At 37.6% G+C, this 20,182-nt stretch overlaps 2 protein-coding genes across 2 annotated transcripts; both read right to left on the bottom strand.

Moving 5' to 3' along the window:
* Positions 1 to 369: 369 nt before the first annotated feature.
* LOC133763611 (olfactory receptor 5B17-like) lies at positions 370 to 1,317 on the bottom strand. The gene has a single exon (XM_062197411.1). The coding sequence runs from the start codon at positions 1,315 to 1,317 to the stop codon at positions 370 to 372; it is 948 nt and encodes a 315-aa protein (XP_062053395.1).
* Positions 1,318 to 17,293: 15,976 nt separating this feature from the next.
* Positions 17,294 to 18,262, bottom strand: LOC133763610 (olfactory receptor 5B17-like). Its single transcript, XM_062197410.1, has one exon. The coding sequence runs from the start codon at positions 18,260 to 18,262 to the stop codon at positions 17,294 to 17,296; it is 969 nt and encodes a 322-aa protein (XP_062053394.1).
* Positions 18,263 to 20,182: the final 1,920 nt, after the last annotated feature.

Genomic DNA, 20,182 nt, shown 5'->3' with positions numbered 1-20,182 from the left:
GTCTAGTAAAAAATGTACAAATTATTTAAACATTTGACTTATTAGTTTAATAAAGATATTATCACAGGGCTATCTTTCTTATACCAAATAACTCAATAATGACTGAAACATGGTTTTTTTTCCCATGTGGATTGTGTCTTGATAAATTACAATAAAAACACATATTTTACTGAACTTTATAACTTTGTTAAATTCATTGTTATATTTTCTAATTTAAAGATCCTCAGTACTGTTCCCCAACAAAAGATAAAGCAATATAGACAAAATTTTAGGTTCTATACAACATATGACATTTAGCATTTGAATTATTTCATGGATTTTCATGGAGTAGATCCATGAGGAATGAACTAATTTTTTGTGAATTTCATGTCATTGGAAAACTAACCCTAGAAAGCATTTTGTCTTCTGTACCACTTTCTTAAATGCACTCTTTACTTCATTGTTCCTGAGGCTATAGATGACAGGATTCATCATAGGAATGATCATAGTGTAAAATACAGATGCAATTTTGTCTGTGTCCATGGAATGACTGGAACTGGGCTGTAAGTACATGATCATTACAGCCCCATAAAATAAGGAAACAGCAATGAGGTGAGAACCACAGGTTGATAAAGCCTTCTGGTATCCCTCACCTGAGTGCATCTTCAAAATGGTGATAAATATCAACAGGTAGGAAATAAAAATAACAAGAAGTGCAAAAAAGATATTAAAGCTTGACAAAATAATAAGAATCAACTCACTAATGTGCCTATCAGAGCAAGTCAGAGTCATGACTGCTGGAATATCACAGAAAAAGTGATGGATCATATTGGACATACAGAAAGGGAGTCGGAATGTGTCTCCAGTTTGGATAGAAGCAATTAGAAAACCAACAATATAGCAGCCTATGGTCAGAAAAGTATACATGTTTTTCGTCATGATGGTGGCATAATGTAGGGGCCTGCACACGGCCACATACCGATCATAAGCCATTGAGGCCAAGAGGTAACTTTCCACAGTGGCAAAGACTGCAAAAAAGAACATCTGGGCAGCACAGGCCCTGTAGGAGATGACGTTGTCTTCTACAAGCAGCCCAACCAACACTTTTGGAGTGACTGTGGAGGAGTAGCAAAAGTCCACCAGAGATAGGTTACTGAGGAAAAAATACATTGGTGTGTGGAGACGAGAGTCCAGCAGGATCAACACGATCATTCCCAGGTTCCCAATCAGAGTAAAGAGGTAGACAGCAGTGAACATTATGAAGAGTGGGACCTGCAGTTCGGGAGCACTGGTTAGTCCTAGCAGGATGAATTCACTTACCTCTGTATTATTCTCCATTATTTTAGAATCATAGGACGATCTACAGCAAACAGAGACAAGGGACAGAATGATTAACAATAAAACGTGGTACAGAAAGTGGAACATGTGAGTTTCATTCCATTTTAAGAATTCTCTGTGTCTAAAGTATGGACATGGTAATATAAGTGATTGCATGACTTCAGTGGAAGGGTCTTAATAGAACGTTTTCCCAACTTCTTCATTTTGTTTATGAGTAAACTGAATCACAGAATGGGATAATTAGTCATTCGAAATCACATAGCTAGAATGAAAATATCTCCCAAATAAGGTCTTTTAAGTCTAACAGAACACATTCCTAAGTTCTCGTGTACCAAATGCATTATGTGTATACTTTCACTTAATCTTGTCATCATCACCATTAGATTAACTTGTTTTTGTGCCCATTTGTTTTTGAAATTACTTGGGAATAAAGAGGTTGAATAATTTACTCAAGATTATACAACACATCAAAACTTTGACAAAATAAGGTGATTACCAATCCGAATGTTATTAATGAAACTGAGCTGTTATTTTTTTAAAAAGATTTTATTTACTTATTTGAAAGGTAGAGTTACAGTCAGTGAGAGGGACAGACAGAAAGGCCTTCCATCCACTTGTTCACTTCCCAGATGACCGCAATGGCTGGAGCTGGGCCGATCCAAAGCCAGGAGCCAGGAGCTTCTTCTGGGTCTCCATGCAGGTGTTGGGGCCCAAGGACTTGGACCATCATCTATTGCCTTCCCAGGCCTTAGCAGAGAACTGGATTGGAAAAGGAGCAGCTGGGACTAGAACAGGTGCCAATATGGGATGCTGGTGCCAGAGGCAGAGGATTAACCAACTGTGCCACAGAGCTGGCCCCTTGAGCTGGTTTTAAACTTATAAAATTTACATTTAATAATTCCCTCCAATATAGCAAACCTAACTCATGGGGTTGCATTGTAGATCCATTCACAAGTAAATGCAGTGAGATAAATGCATCGTTATAAGCATGTACAACCATTAAAGCTAATTCTAAAAAGAAGCTATGTCATTGGGTATAAAATCTAAAACTCTGAGCAGAGGTTCATTTGCATTTACACATAAGCCCTACAATTTATTTCTTGGGAGACATTGTTCTTAAACTAACTTTAGTGCATCTCAATTTACACTTCACAGGAAAAAAGGTTGACTTGGGATCTAACTCAAAGGATTCTTGTGAGTTAAATGAGATGACGCATGCGAAAGAGTTAGTATGGTGTGGGAATTTAGCACAGAACAGGTAAGTGCTAGTTGTACTATTCCTGCTGGGATGGAACAAAGGTCTATGTGTTGAAATAGGACAGATACCCGGCAACATAAAAGGCTTAAGGTTGAGTGAGTTTTGAAGTTTTCTCACACACTACGTCCATTCACAACTTTGGGTTACTTCTTTATATCACTCTATCCTTTCTCTCCCACGTGAGTGGCTTTGTTGACCATTCTGTGGCAGAACCCATGTATTATGAGAGTCATTTCTTACTTGCAAATTACATTTCACATCATGGTGATTGAGTCCTCTCTTTTATTACACAGTCTTAAAGTCATTTTTGTTAACTTTTAGATGGATATCAGATTCTGAAGGTTGAAATTCATGCTTTGGGAGGTTGATTTTGATCTACACATCCGTTCCCATGAAAACACAGTATTTTTAAGTCTTTTTATTTGAGTTTGGATCCTTTGGAAGGACACCCATCTCCAGACAACGACTATTGTCTATCACTGTTTTTCTGGCCTCACTATATATTACTCAATATGTCTGGATTTCATATAATTTATGCGTGTCAACAAAATACCCACATCATAATATGAGCTATAATTTTTATTCTTTAGTATCTGTATGTTTAGTGATGATAAATATGTTCTCTTACCATGTGGATAATTCAGGATAATTGTACCACCTCAAAATTATTATTCACTGTGCACAGTTTCTTTCATCATGTAAAGCACTGTAGTCATGATTGCTATTAAAAAGCTTGCCATATTTAATAGGAGTACAATTTAAAGTGAGTAAATTATCTCTAGATATACAGATTGCTTAGAATGAGATATCCTTAGAGACCCCTTGGCCAACTTCCCAATTGTGTTTATGAATCAACAAAGGAGCAACAAGTATTAACTAGTAAATATCATATATCTGTACTAAATTTGTCTCCACAATTAGATCTCCTGAAGTAAATAGAAGGCTAAACTTAACACTTGTGATCCAGTTTGTTTTACAAATGAAAGATAGGTAGGTTATAAATATTATAGAATGTTATATGATAGATGATAAATGAAAGATAGAGATGTAGCAGGAGATGGAGGGAGACAAAGAATTCATACACACGTGCATGTAGACATATAGATTCATTTATTGTTAGGACAATGGAGTATGTGCCTTCCTCATATTCTGTTCCTAGTAAGATCAATTCAAGAATAAAACCCACATCTAAATTATACAAACATCTGTTCCTTTAATCACTGCAGTATGAGATTTTCTAGATGAACCAGTAATGAGAAAGGAAGATTGTGAGGAAATAATTGTGAAAATGAAGTGGTGATCTTTGTGGCTTCATAACAATTCTCCTGGAGCCTATAGAATTATTCTTGCAACCTATTTTGGTGAGCTTTTCTTTCAGTGATAAAACACAGCATAGCAATCTGGATGAATTTACCACGTAGTGAATCAGAGCATCCTAGAGCCCAGGTTTTTGGTATATTTTGAAGGAAATCAGAATGACATCTGTTTCTGCATTTGAATGCTAGACTCACGTTAGTGTTTCAGAAAAAGTATTTAAACAAGCAAATCTGAGCTCAAAAACATAGAAAATGTTGATGTCTGATTTATTCTATATCAATCATATTTCCATTAAAAATGTGTATTGAATATAGTTGCTTACCTTGTTCCTTAAAAAAAGGGAAAGGCAATCCTGAGTTCCAATCTGAAATCACAAAGTCCTCCTTGGACGAATGTATAAATAATATTGCAGAATCCTATATAATGAACTTTCAAAGAGGTTTCAAGGTCTGTGAGCATGAAGAGGAATAAAAAAAGTCATTTACATTGAACTAGGAAGTCTAAGTTTAGTTCTTGCATATATAATGGATGTTTTTGTACTTGGAAGAATAATTTACATCCTTCCTAACTCAGTTGTCTTATTTGTGAAGACAGAGGGTAAAATTATATTTTTTCCAACTTCATAGAACTGTATCTGTGAAAAATATATGAGGATGTGTCTATACAGACCTTAGTAAATGCTATTCCTTTAGCATGAATCACTATAAGTTTTATCTTGAGGCATTTTCCCTGGCTATGTTTGCAGATTCACTGCAAATACTCAGCTTGGGGGATAGGCCAGTGTGTGTACCAAAAGCAAGAACATTTATCTAGAAAAATAGTGACCAAAGAAGCTTATGGCTTTATAACTGTCATGTGGAGCCATGAAATGGAGCCTAATGAATGGGAACCACGAGAATGTTACCCAGACTTAGGACTCTCTAGGGATAGGGTCCCAGTGAGGGCAATTGCTTCTCCTCATCCCACTTGTCTAGGGTAGAAGCTATTACTGGCATACAGAGATATTGCTTGTTATGATGAGTAGTACATACAATCATTTTTAGTAATTGTTCCTTCAGGCATACTTGAGAGATAATGCAAGTCCCATTCCAGATCACTGTAAGAAATTCAATGCTGTCATAAAGGGAATCACCTGAATTATTGTTTTCAATGCATATAAAATATTGTTTACACTATATTGTAGTCTAGTACGGTGTAAATAACATTATGTTTAACATAAATATACCTCAATAAAATACTTTATTTCTAAAAACGCTAACAATCATTTGAGTCTTCAGTGAATCATAATCTTTCTTCTCATTGAAGCTCTTTCCTGTATTTTGATGGCCTGCTGTCTGATCAGGGTGGTGGCTCTTGAAGGTTGGGGAAGCTGTGGAAATTTTTTAAAAATAAGACTGCATAGGGGCTGGCGCAGTGGCTTACTTGGTTAATCCTACTACTGAGGCACCAGCATCCCATATGGGCGCCGGGGTTCTAGTTCCGGTTGCTCCTTTTCCAGTCCAGCTCTCTGCTGTGGCCTGGGAGTGCATTGGAGGATGGCCCAAGTGTTTGGGCCCCTGCACCTGAATGGGAGACCAGGAAGAGGCACCTGGCTCCTGGCTTTGGATCAGCGCGGTGCGCTGGCCGCAGCGCACCGACCGCAGCGGCCACTGGGGGGTGAACCAACAGAAGGAAGGCCTTTCTCTGTCTCTCTCTTTCTCTGTCTATAACTCTGTCAAAATAAATAAATTTTAAAAAAGACAACATAAAGTTTGCCTCATTGATCAATTTCTCCTTTCAAAAAAGGTTTATCTGTAGTGTGTGATGCTGCTTTATGGCACTTTAGCACAGCAGCAGTTTTGGCAAAAGAGGAATCCCTCTTTTCAGATCCTACCACTGCTTATGAACTAAGTTTATGCAATATTCTGAATCCTTTGATATCATTTAAACAAAATTCAAACAATCTTCACCAGGAATAGATTACATCTCAAGAAGCTATTTTATTTGCTTATCCATAAGAAGCAACCTCTCATCATTCAACATTTAATAATGAGACTGAACTAATTCAGTGACCTCTTCAAGCTCTTTCTGTAATGCTAATTCTACTCTTTCTACCTTATCTCTTGTTACTTCATCCACTGAAGTCTTGAGTCCTTCATACTGACCCGATTTGGAATCAGCTTCTTGTTTTAAATAAAAATGTAATAATATTTATTGTAAATTCCATAAAACCAATTGATTCTAAATGTATACTTTAGTTGATTTTTGCTGAACTCTCATATTCATAGTTAGTGGTGATTAACTACTATGGTGATTCAACAGCAATTAGACAAAAATCAGACTACAAATAAGCTCTTGATCACTATTTGGTTCAAGAAAGGAGTCACCACTCACCTCATTGATCAATTGTGACATGAATACTGCCTGATTTTCATTTATGGTTACAAGGAGTACAAAAATGAAACAAAAGCTGCTCATTAAAACTTCATTTGCTAATAGTTTAGGCCAACTTGTTACTTAATCCTCTAATAGTGTTTGATTACTAAAACATATTCCCTCTATTATTTGTGTATTTTATAATATAATTTTCAGAGACACAATACACTCTTAACTTATCAATTCCTATTTTGGAAAATCAACAAAATAATATATCAAGTTCTAATTTATAGTACTTGCCAATTTCCATGGTATAAATATTCCCAACATGAATGGTTTAAAACTCGTCACTTAATGTAGTATTGGAAGCAATGCACAGTAGCATATTATACAGTGTTTCTACCATACATCCGTAGTGGACCTAATGTCCATCACAAAAGCATAAACAACATTAAAATATAGTAAGGTGATTAGGAGATGATGGATTTTTTTAATCTCCAGAAACCTTTGATTTAAGGTATACAAACTTCATGCATTTCATAAATACAACATTAGGAACAGTGAGAACAGTGATTCTTCCCACTGTACCCACCCTCCCACCTTCTCTTCTACCCTTCTTTCTCCTTCCTCTCCTATTCTCACTTTTATTTTTTACTAAAATCTATTTTAAATTAACTTTATATACAAAAGATTAACTCTATACTAACTAAAGAGTTCTCAATAAATAGAATGAAAAAAAATCCTCAACAGTTTTTGATCTATCTTTCGATATCTTCTATTATCCACTATTCATTCAGGAACATGTTGTTCAGTCTCCATGCATTTGCATATGTTCTAGGGATTCCTAAGTTGTTGACTTTCAGCTTCATTCCATTGTGATCAGAGAAAATGCATGGTATGATTTCGATTTTTTTTTTTAATTTGCTGAGACTTGCTTTATGCCATAGGCTGCAGACTTCTCTTTTTTAAATGAATCATGATGAAGAATGGGATGGGAGAGGGAGTGGGAGATAGGATGGTTGTGGGTGGGAGGGAGGTTATGGGGGGAAAAGCTGCTATAATTCAAAAGTTGTACTTTGGAAATCTATATTTATTAAATAAAAATTTAAAAGAAAAATATCTTCTCTTTTTTTAAAAAATATTTTATTTATTTATTTTGAGAGCTAGAGTTAAAGACAGAGTGAGAGAGAGAGAGAGAGAGAGACAAAGAGAGAGGTCTTTTGTCTAAATATGTTCAGAGTTGGCAAACTCAAAAGGCTTCCATAGCCTTGGAAACTCATGACAAGAGCCTAGGGTGATTACTGATGCCATAAACAAGAGTGTCAATTTGTTAAGTCAACAACAGGAGTCACTGTGCACTTACTCCTCATGTAGGATCTCTGTCCTTAATGTGCTGTACATTGTGATATAATGCTATAACTAGTCCTCAAACACTATGTTTTCACTTTGTGTTTCTATGTGGGTGCAAACTGTTGAAATCTTTACTTAATATATACTAAACTGATCTTCTGTATATAAAGAGAATTGAAAATGAATCTTGATGTGAATGGAAGGGGAGAGGGAGTGGGAAAGAGGAGGGCTGCAGATGGGAGGGAAGTTATGGGGGGGGATAGCCATTGTAACCCATAAGCTGTACTTTGGAAATTTATATTCATTAAATAAAAGTTAAAAAAAAAAAAGAGAAAGAGAGGTCTTCCATCTGCTGGTTTACTTCCTTAATGGCCACAGTGGACAGAACTGAGCTGATCCGAAGCCAGGATCTAAGAGCTTCTTCCAGATCTTCCACAAGGGAGGAGGGACCGAAGCACTTGGGCTATTGTCTACTGCTTTCCCAGGCCATAGCCGAGAGCTGGATTAGAAGAGGAGTAGCCGAACCTAAATTGGCACACATATGGGATGCTGGTACCACAGGTGGAGGCTTTAGCCTACAACACCACAGCACCAACCCCGCCTTTATTTATTTATTTATTTAAATCAGAGGGGAGGTTTAATCTGATCTGTTAGCAGAGCTCATCTCCTCTCCTCCAGGGAGACCAATGCCTGGTCACTAGCCCTCGTGGGTATAATATTCGTTCACACTGCCACAAGAACTACACAAAGGATCCATGCATGGATCCCACAGCAATGACCCTCACCAGGGAATCAGGAAGTCCCATGTATGTGGAACGCCCACAGTGACTCCCCAAGGACCCAGCCACACCATGCACCCTCTCATGCAGCCAGGGTGTTTTCACAGTCCCAGCACACAAGGCTCCCACAGTCACTAGCACCAAGCTCCCTGTCAATTATCCCAGCCAGAATCCTGCATCTGCTTGGCTGGTTGCTGGGCATGTGGACACGAGCTGGCACAGATGTTTCATATGTCCAAAATGGTGCCCACCTTCTCTCAGCTAGTTACAGGATGCTGGTGTTTAATGGTTGGGGATAGAAAATGTGCCCCCCTTTTCTTCATTCTAGATTGGCAGGTACTCTGTCCTCCACAGGGCTCCAAGCTGGACTCACACCAAGCCCTTCCCTCAGCTTTATTGCCAGTGGCTTGGGCTGCTGCAGTCTGGTCTCATCTCTTTTTCAAAAGCTGGTGCTGAGGCTCTTGGCTGCTGGGGTCCTCAGTTGGGCATGTCCACACCCTCCACATAGATCCATAGTGTCCCTCTAATTTGCATGGAGTTTCCTCTGCGATTTTTTCCCTCTTACTTGAGGTTGCACTCTCTCTGTATTTTTTTAGCTATCTTCTAGACTGCAGCAGTAAGCTCCCTCCCTATTCCACCATCTTGGTGTCTCCTGGAATCAGCTTCTCCAGGTGCCTGCTAAATGTTTACATTTTGACCTCCATCTGTGAACCACAAAAGTTCTTTGAGGCATCTCAAATTATTTGGAAGATTTTCAATTTACTTTGCCTATATATATAAAATGAATCAACACTGATAGCAGCTATAGCCTTATGAAATACATTTTTTTAAAAAAAATTTATTAAAAAAATTTATTTAAGGTATGCAAATTTCATGTATACAGATTTAGGAACATAATGATACTTTTCACCCTACTCTCTCTGTTGTCCAGACTCCCACACTTGCACTTGGCTCATCTCCTAATCATTCTCTTAATTTTTACAATGATCAGTTTACTTTATACTCATAATATTAACCCTACACTACATAAAGAGTTTGATACATAGTAAGTAGTGAAAAACACTATTCCTCAAAGTAGAGACAAGGGCTACAAGAAATCATTGAATCTCGCCGGCGCCGTGGCTTAACAGGCTAATCCTCCGCTTTGTGGCGCCGGCACACTGGGTTCTAGTGCTGGTTGGGGCACCAGATTCTGTCCCTGTTGCCCCTCTTCCAGGACAGCTCTCTGCTATGGCCCGGGAAGGCAGTGGAGGATGGCCCAAGTCCTTGGGCCATGCACCCGCATGGGAGACCAGGAGAAGCACCTGGCTCCTGGCTTCGGATCAGCACGATGCGCCGGCCACAGCGGCCATTGGAGGGTGAACCAACGGCAAAGGAAGACCTTTCTCTCTGTCTCTCTCTCTCACTATCCACTCTGCCTGTACAAAAAAAAAAAAAAAAAAAAGAAAGAAATCATTGAATCTCAAAATATCAATTTCAGGCCGGTGCCGCGGTTCACTAGGCTAATCCGCCTGCGTTGCCGGCATTCCGGGTTCTAGTCCTGGTCAGGGCGCCGGATTCTGTCCCGGTTGCTCCTCTTCCAGTCCAGCTCTCTACTGTGGCCCGGGACGGCAATGGAGGATGGTTCAAGTGCTTGGGCCCTGCACCCGCATGGGAGACCAGGAGGAAGCACCTAGCTCCTGGCTTCGGATCGGTGCAGCGTGCTGGCATGGCGGCCATTTGGGGAGTGAACCAATGGAAGGAAGACCTTTCTTTCTATCTCTCTCACTGTCTCACTTTACCTGTTCAAAAAAAAATATCAATTTCATTCCTACGCAGTACATATTAGTCACCATACATTAGGGGAAACACATGATATTTGTCTTTTGGGGACTGTCTTATTTCATTTATGTAAGTATAAGGGTTTCCAGTTGCATATATTTTGTTGCAATAGACAGGCTTTCATTCTTTTTTATGACTGACTGGTACTCCGTAGTATGTATATATCATACTTTCTTCATTGAGTCAACATCGATGGACATCTGGGTTGATTGCATATCTTAGCTGTTATGAACTGAGCTATAACAAACATGGGTGTACAGATCACTCTTTCATACAATGATTTCATTTCTTTTGGGTAAATTCCCAGGAGTGAGGTTGCTGGATGATACGGTAGATCTATTTTTAGCTTTCTGAGTTTCTAATCTGTTTCATTGATGTACATATGTATTTTTGTGCCAGTACTAGGCTGTTTTGATTATAAAAGCCCTGTAGTATGTCTTAAAATCTGGTATTGTGATGCCTCTAGCTTTGTATTTGTTGTATCAGCTTGTTTTAGCTATTTGGAGTCTCTTGTGTTTCTTTATAAATTTTGTATCTTTTTTGTAAATCTGAGAAAAATGTCATTGGGATTATACTGAATCTGTAAATTGCATTCACTTGTATAGACATTTTGATGTTATTAATTTTTCCGGGGCTGGTGCTGTGGTGTAGCAGGTGAAGCCACCGCCTGTGGTGCTGGCATCCCATATGGGCACCTGTTCTAGTCCCGGCTGCTTAACTTCCAATCCAGCTATCTGGTATGGCCTGGGAAAGCAGTAGAAGATGGCCCAAGTCCTTGGGCTCCTGTACACGCATGGGAGACTAGGAAGAAGCTCCTGGCTCCTGGCTTTGGATCGGCTCAGCTCTGGCCGTTGCGGCCAATTGGGGAGTGAACCAGTAGATGGAAGCCCTCTCTCTTTCTGCCTTTCCTTCTCTCTCTGTGTAACTTTGACTTTCAAGTAAATAAATAAATCTTAAAAAGAGTTTTTTTCCATTCAACAAAAATGTAAGATTTTCCCATTTTTTCTGTATTCTATTTATTTATTTAATGTTTTGAATTTTCATTGTAGAGATCTTTCACTTCCTTAGTTAAATGGATTCCAAGGTTTTAGATTTTTTTCTGTAGCTATTGGGAATGGGATGGATCTTGATTCTTGCTCAACTATGTCATTATCTGTGTATATGAAGGTTATTCATTTTTCTGTGTTAATTTTATATCTTGCCACTTTGTCAAACTCTTTTATGAGTTCCAATAGTCTCTTAGTGGAGTCTTTTCGATCCCCTATATATAGAATCATGTCATCTGCAAATAAAGATAGTTTGACTTATTTCCAATTTGTATCCCTTTGATTTCTTTTTATTGTCTAATGGCTCTGGCTAAAACTTTGAGGAGTACATTCAATAGCAATGGTGAAAGTGAGCATCATTGTCTGGTTCCAGATCTTAGTGTAAATGCTTCTAGATTTTCCCTATTCAATATGATGTTGGCTGTGGAATTTTCAAAACTGCCTTGATTGTGCTGAGGAATATTCCTAATTTGCTTAAGGTTTTTATTATGAAAGGATGTTGTATTTTATGTAATTCTTTCTCTGGATCCATTGATATAATTACATAGTTTTTGTTCTTCAGTTTGTTATTCTGATATGCCACATTCACTACTTTGCGAATATTGAACTACCCCTAATGGGAGAAATCCCATTTAGTCCTGATGAATGATCTTTCTAATGTTTTGTTGGATTTGATTAGCTAGTATTCTGTTGAGGATTTTTGTTTTTACATGTAAAAACATCACTGTTATGTTTTTCTGGTTTAGGAATTAAGGTGATGCTGGCCTCATAGAAAGAGTTTGGGAGGATTCCCTTCCAATAATTTTGAATAGATTGAGAATTGGAATTAGTGCTTGTTTAAATGTCTGATAGAATTCAGCAATGAAGGCATCCTGTCCTGAGCTTTTCTATCTTGGGAGGGTCTTTATTACTGGTTCAATCTTCATTCCACTGTGGTATTGTTACCGGAGAAATTGCAGGGTTCTTGTCTTCGCGCAAGAAAGAATTCAGGCGTGAGACAGAGAGTAGTGGGAGGTAAAATAGCAAGGTTTATTAAGAAGGAACATCTGTAAGGACGGATGGGCACCTCTCCAGATAGGGCCTGAGAGAGAGTGCCCAGTCCCTCAGACTGGGGGAGAGCGGGGCTGCATGGGTGAGTGGAGAGTACACCCGGCCAGGCCAGGCGGGCGGCTCAGCAAAGATGCAGAGAGCTGAGAGCGCAGTCTAGTTGAGGCTGGGGGTTTTAAGGAGATGGGTCTTGCTCCCCCACCTCTGCTCCTCTTGGAACAAAGGGCTTTTTGGATGTAAATAGAAAAACTTCTCTTGAAGGTCTGAAACAAAGGACTTTATGGATGCAAATGTTATCAGACCTGAGGAAGGGAGCAGGGTGTTTGACATGCAGATACTGGGCTGCACCTGGGAGATTGTGGAAGATTTATCAGGCAGGAAGCAGGAGGGGTGAGGGTCTCCACCTGGCAGGTTATCAGGTAGAAGGGGGCAGGGCAGGCAGGATGCGAAATCTGGGCTTCCCCTGAAACCTTGTTAGGATGACTTTGAGATGCAGATGCATATAGATGTCTTCTGTTTAGGCCTGTCACACACACATAAGCTCATAACTGACTTCCTACCTAACAGTATGATTTCAATTTTTTGGAATTGTTGAGACTAGCTTTATGGCCTAGCATATAGACTGGAGGAAGTGTCATACACTGCTGGAAGAAATATGTATTCTGCAACTGTGGGATGAAAGATTCTATGGACATCTGTTAGGTTCATTTTGTCTATAGTGTCAATTAGCTCCGTTGTTTCTTTGTTGATTTTCTGTGTAGTTGATCTGTCCATTGATTAAAGTGGTGTTTTGGAGTAACCCATTCTTTTTGTATTGGAGTCTGCATCTCCTTTTAGATACATAATATTTATTTTAAACACATAGTTTTTTTTTTCCTGGAATTGTGTGCATATACATTTATTTTAGTCACATCTCCCTGTTGAATTGATCCCTTAATCATTACATAGTGCCCCTCTTTGTCTCTTTTTTACACTTACTGTGTTAAAGACTATTTTGTTTGATATTAGGATGGCTACACCTGCTCCTTTTTTTGTTTTCCATTAACATGGAATATCATTTTCCATTCTTTAACTTTCAGTCTACAGGTATCTTAGTTGGTGATATGTACTTCTTCGGGTAGCAAATGGATGGGTCTTGATATTAAATCCATTCTTCCAGTCTACATCTTTTAATTGGATAATTTAGGCTATTCACATTCTAGTTTTCTATTGATAAATAACAAGTTGGCCCTACCATTTTTCCATAAATATTCCTATTGACTGCTTTGGATTTCCATGATAGTTTTGCTGGGATATTTTCTGCCTTCACATTCTTTCATGATTGCAGTCCTTCTGTGTTTCTATATGTAACACATACTTAAGCATTCAGTAGACTGTTGTTTAATTTCCATTGATTTGTAAATGTACTGTTTTTCTCCTGTATTGTTACTTTCTGATGTTATTCCTTTGTGGTGTGAGAAGATACATTGTCTGATTTCCATATTTTAAACATTACTGATATTTGACTTGTGGCCTAATATATGGTCTACCCTGGATGAAGCCCCATGTACTGATGTGAGGAATGTGTATCCTGTAGCTGTTGGGTGAAATGTTCTATAAAAATCAGTTAGATCTACTATAATGATTCAACTGTGATGCATTGTGGTTGTCTGTCTGGATGATCTGTCCAATGATAACAATGGAGTGTTAAACTACCCTACTATTTTTTGTATTGAAGCCTATCTATCTCTTTAGGCCTAAAGAATTTTCTGCATATATCCAGATGATCTTGTTTTGAATGTGTACATATTTATGATTATTATATCTTCTTGCTGAATCAATAATTTTATCAATATATCATGTCATTTGTTTTCTTTATGCAATTTTTGATTTAAAGTCTCTTATCTATATGAGTATAGCTATTTCTGTTTGTTTTTGGTTTCCATCTACTTGATATATCTTTTTCAAACCCTTCATTTTATGTCTTTGTGTATCCTGACTTATGGAGTGAGTTTCTTGTAGGCAGAATATAATTCAGTCTTTGTTTATCCATTTGTCCATCATGTATATTTTGAATAGAAAATGTAGTTCATTTGTACTCAATGTTAGTAATAATACATAAGACCTGAACTTTTGATTGGTTACTGATTATAACTGCTTTGTCAGTGAATTTGGTGATATCAAGTGATTTTATGAATTTTACTTCTAATGTAGGACTCTCTTCAGTATTTCTTGTAAAGTTGGTTTGATGGTGATGAATTCAGTTTTTGCTTATCTGAAAAATACAATGCTTCACTATTAAATGATAACCTTGATGGATATAATATTCTTAGTTGGAAGATTTTTTCTTTAAGACCTTGACTATATTATCCCACTCTTCTGGCCTGTTGGGTTTCTGCTGAGAAGTCTGCTATTAGTATACTTGGTTTCCCTTTAAATGTAACTTGAAACTTTTTGATTACTGTCTTTAAGGTTCTCTACTTGTCATTAACTTTAAAAATTTGACTACAATACACCTTGATTTATGATTTCATTGCCTTTTTTACCCACCAAAAAGTGTATTTTTGTTTAATTTGTTTTCCACCTCATTTTTGTTTTCAGATCCATTGAGTTCAGCTTTATCTTTGTTAGTCCCTTTCTTCTGCTCATTTTGATCTAATTTTTTCTCATTTTTCCAATTACATGTAATTGTAGCTCTTGTTGCTGGCTTGTGCTGACTCCTTTGCCAGTGCAAGCAATTGATGCTGTAAATTGCCCTCTCAAGAATTCCTTAACAATATGCCATAAATTGGAAATGAAAAAAAAAAAAAAACCTGGTGTTAAATTGGAAATGGCATAGAAAATTAATTAATTTTTTTTTTGACAGGCAGAGTAGACAGTGAGAGAGAGAGAGAGAGAAAGGTCTTCCTTTTGCCGTTGGTTCACCCTCCAATGGCCGCCACGGCTGGCGCACCGCGCTGATCTGAAGGCAGGAGCCAGGTGCCTATCCTGGTCTCCCATGGGGTGCAGGGCCCAAGCACTTGGGCCATCCCTCACTGCCTTCCCGGGCCACAGCAGAGAGCTGGCCTGGAAGAGGGGCAACCGGGACAGAATCCGGAGCCCCAACCAGGACTAGAACCCGGTGTGCCGGCACCGCAAGGTGGAGGATTAGCCTATTGAGCCATGGCGCCGGCCAAATTAATTAATTTTTAAAAAAATATTATGTAGGATCTAATGTGCTGTACACTGTTATTTAATGCTATAACTAGTACTCCAACAGTATTTTTTTCACTTTGTGTTGCTATATGGGGGCAAACTGTTGAAATCTTTACCTAATATATACTAAACTGATCTTCTGTATATAAAGAGAATTGAAAATGAATCTTGATGTGAATGGAAGGGGAGAGGGAGTGGGAAAAGGGAGGGTTGCGGGTGGGAGGGAATTTATGGGAGGGGGGAAGCCATTGTAACCCATAAGCTGTACTTTGGAAATTTATATTCATTAAATAAAAGTTTAATAAATGAAAAAAAATTCCTACACAGTAAATATTTATTTTCTAGTTTCCTCTCAGCTTCTACCTTTTTTCTTATAAAATTTTATAATTAGGGGTTAGATCTGTGATATATTTTTAGTTAATTTTTGTATGTGATATAAGTTAGAGGTTCCGCTTCATTCTTATTTTGTGGATGTTTAGGTGTTGCAAGACCTTTTTTTGAAAAAACTATTGTTCACAAGTGAATTCCATGGGCACTGCTATTGAAAATTAATTTCCTATCTATTTTAACATTTTTGGTTATAATATAAAATGGAATTAGGTTAATTTTACTTTCAATTTGTTTATCAATACTATATAGATATTTCATTAATTTTTGTGAATTAAACTTATATCCTGAAACTTTGTTAACTAAGTTTTAGTGGCTTGCTCATGATTCTATGTAACTTATATATCATATTGGTTTCAGGTAGAAATTTTATTATATTTTACAATCATGTAAATAATACAGTGCAATTATTTAAATATTAGGGTTTTTTATTCCATTTCAAAAACTAATTAATTTATTTTGAGATGTAGAGTGACATTGGAATCAGGTGATATGGGAGGAAAGATACTGTCCATCTGCACGGTCACTTCCCAGATGCTCACAACAACCAAGGCTGTGCCAGGCGAAAACCAGAAACAAAGAAAACATGAAGTTCCAAGTGGGTGAAGGGGCCCAGAACTTGAGCCATCATGACTACCTCTCTGGATAATCTTGTTTTGAATGTGTACATATTTATGATTATTATATCTTCTTGCTGAATCAATAATTTTATCAAGATATCATGTCATCTGTTTATGCAGTTTTTTATTTCAAGTCTCTTATCTCATATGAGTAGAGCTATTTCTATTTTAAAAAGTAGCTGAATTGGAGATGAATCACCTAGGACTCAAGCCAGCAATCCGGCATGAAATGTTGTCATTACAAGTGGTGTCTTAATCTACTGAAGCACAATGCCAGACCCTGCTTTTTATTCTGATACGGCTACTCACCATTTGGAAGTTGTCACATGACAAGTTTTCTTTTTTTAAAAAATTTGACAGAGTTAGCAGTGAGAGAGAGAGACAGAGAGAAAGGTCTTCCTTCTGTTGATTTACCCCACAAATGGCTGCTATGGCCGGAACTACGCCAGTCCGAAGCCAGGAGCCCAGTGCTTCCTCTTGGTCTCGGGACTAGAACCTGGCACCCATATGGGGTGTCGGCGCCACAGGCGGAGGATTAACCAAATGAGCTATGGCGCCGACCCCACAAACTTTCTTAAACAAAATCTTTCAGTCATCTCAAACATCAATTTATTAAGATGAAGTAATTATATCTAGATAAGGCAATCAAAAACACACATTTCACTAAACTTTATTTAAATTATTCTAGTATCTCCTAATTTGCAAAGCCCAAGAAGAGTTCCTCAACTAAAGATTAACAAAATAGATAAAATTTTATGTTCTACACACTGTAAGGCATTTAAAACTTGAGTTATTGTGTGATGTAGGTCCAAAAGGAATGAATTAACTTTCTGTGGATTTCACATCATTGAAAGACAAACCTAGGAAACCTTTTGCTTTCTCAGCTGCTTTTTTAAATGAACTCTTTACTTCTTTGTTCCTGAGACTATAAATAATAGGATTTAGCATGGGGATGATCATAGTGTAAAATACAGATGCAATTTTGTCTGTGTCCATGGAATGACTGGAACTGGGCTGTAAGTACATGATCATTACAGTCCCATAAAATAAAGATACAGTAGTAAGATGAGAACCACAGGCCGATAAAGCCTTCTGGTATCCCTCACCTGAGTGCATCTGAAAAATGGTGATAAATATTAACAGATAGGAAATAAAAATAACAAGAAGTGCAAAGAAGACATTAAAGCTAGAAAAAAGAATAAGAATCAGCTCACTAACGTGTCTATCAGAACAAGTCAGAGTCATGACTGCTGGGATATCACAGAAAAAGTGATGAATGACATTGGACATACAGAGAGAAAGTCGGAATGTGTCTCCAATTTGGACAGAAGCATTCACAAAACCAACAACATAGCAGCCTACAGCCATACGAACACAGATGCTCTTTGTCATTATGACGGCATAATGCAATGGTTTGCACACAGCCACATATCGGTCATAAGCCATTGAGGCCAAGAGGTAACTTTCCACAGTGGCAAAGCCTGCAAAAAAGAACATCTGGGCAGCACAGGCCCTGTAGGAGATGACGTTGTCTTCTACAAGCAGCCCAACCAACACTTTTGGAGTGACTGTGGAGGAGTAGCAAAAGTCTAAAAGAGAAAGGTTACTGAGGAAAAAGTACATTGGGGTGTGGAGATGAGAGTCCAGCAGGATCAACACGATCATTCCCAGGTTCCCAGTCAGGGTGAGGAGGTAGACAGCAGTGAACATTATGAAGAATGGGACCTGCAGTTCTGGCGCACTGGTTAGCCCCAGCAGGATGAATTCACTTATCTCTGTATTATTCTCCATTTAAAAAAAAAATCACAAGATTCTCTATTGTGAAGAGAAAGAAAGAATAGAATGATTAACAATAAAAAGCAGCATAGATATTGTAGTGAATGAGCATTTTTCATTACAGCAACAATTTGTGTTCAGTCTTTTCCAGGTCCAAAGGTTGGGTATGGCAGTACACGTGATGCATAACTGAAATGTACAATAATAGACCTTTGACGAGGAAGGGTATTCACAGATTATTTCCCAACTTCTTCATTTTGTTTATGAGTAAACTGAATCACAAGGGATAATGACTTGCCCAAGGTCACATGGCTAGAATGAATCTATCTTCTCTTTTGCTTTTTTAAATTTATTTTTAAATTTTCATTAGTATAAAGAGAATAGATTGCAGGTATTTCATAAATACAATTCTAAGAATTGTATCCCATAAAATAAAGATACAGTAGTAAGATGAGAACCACAGGTCGATAAAGCCTTCTGGTATCCCTCACCTGAGTGCATCTGAAAAATGGTGATAAATATTAACAGATAGGAAATAAAAATAACAAGAAGTGCAAAGAAGACATTAAAGCTAGAAAAAAGAATAAGAATCAGCTCACTAACGTGTCTATCAGAACAAGTCAGAGTCATGACTGCTGGGATATCACAGAAAAAGTGATACACTTGCCTTCCTCTTTCTCTCCTTCTCTTAATCCCCTTCTTTCCTTCTTTTTTCTTTAAGTTTTGCAATAGCATAGCCTCAGTTTACTTTATAATCCCAGGCTTAGTTCACTACTGAATCTATCTTCTCTAAAAGACATATTGAATCTTACACTCCTAAGTTGTCATGTGCCAGATGTTTGTATGTATACGTTAATTTAATTTTCTCATCATCTGTTAGATTAATTTGTTATTGTGTCCATGTATGTATGAATTTTAGGAAAGAAACAGACTGAATTATTACACAAGCATTAACAGAACTAAGCTTTGGACATATCCAAGGGATTCCCAACCTGAATACTGTTAAAGTATTTGAACTAATTGTAAATGTTCAAAATTTACATTTCTTTCATTATAGCAAACTTAATTCATAGGTTGCATAGTAGAGCAACTCACAAGTAACTGTGGTGAAATAAATGCATCACTACAAGCAAGTACAACTATAAAGCAATTCTGAAAAGGAAGGTCAATGGATATGAAGTCTAAAGTTCTGGGAAGAGATGCATTTACGTTCACATATAAGCCCTACAATTTATGACTTGGGAGACACTGTTCTTAACCTCACTTCACTGAATCTCAACTTATTATCAGGGAAATTAAGGTAGTCTTGAAATGTAGCTCAAGGGATTATTGTGAGTTAAATGAGATGATGTATTATAACTTCTTTGTGTAATGTAGGTATTCAGCACAAAACAGATAATTCCTAGATATAATATTCCTGTTGGGATGGAACAATTATCTGTGTGTTGCTATAGGAAAGATATCTGACAACACAAAGGGCATAAGGGAGGAGTTAATTTTGGTGCTTTCTCACACACTGTGTACATTTCTCTCAGTTGAGTGGCTTTGACAACCATTCTCTGAGTTCAAATATCTTTATGTATTGTTTTTTCTTATTTCTTCTTTAAAATCACATTTTAGCTCATGGTTAACTCATCCTCTCTTATCTTAGACACATTGTTACTATCATTTTTGTCAACACTTAGATGGATATCAGATTTTGACTATTAAAAATTCATAGTATTGGAGGTTGATCTTAGTCTACATATCTGTCCATACATGAATACAGTGTTTTAAGTACTTCTATTTGAATTTGGATCTTTGGAAGGACACCCATTTCCTGATAACCACTATCATCTATTCCCTGGCACTACCACATACTGCTTGACGTGTCTGGATTTTAGATTATTTGCAGTTGTCAAGACAACACTCACATAATATTATGAGCTATAATTT

The sequence above is a fragment of the Lepus europaeus genome, chromosome 7 (genome assembly GCF_033115175.1).
Source record: "Lepus europaeus isolate LE1 chromosome 7, mLepTim1.pri, whole genome shotgun sequence".
NCBI classification, from domain to species: Eukaryota; Metazoa; Chordata; class Mammalia; order Lagomorpha; family Leporidae; genus Lepus; species Lepus europaeus.
Note: the sequence above shows the minus strand (reverse complement) of the source record. Positions and strands in the feature narration are given on the sequence as shown.

Bases quoted from the DNA above. Each gene is read 5' to 3' on its own strand.
- LOC133763611 (XM_062197411.1), bottom strand. From the start codon at position 1,317: ATGGAGAATAATACAGAGGTAAGTGAATTCATCCTGCTAGGACTAACC.
- LOC133763610 (XM_062197410.1), bottom strand. From the start codon at position 18,262: ATGGAGAATAATACAGAGATAAGTGAATTCATCCTGCTGGGGCTAACC.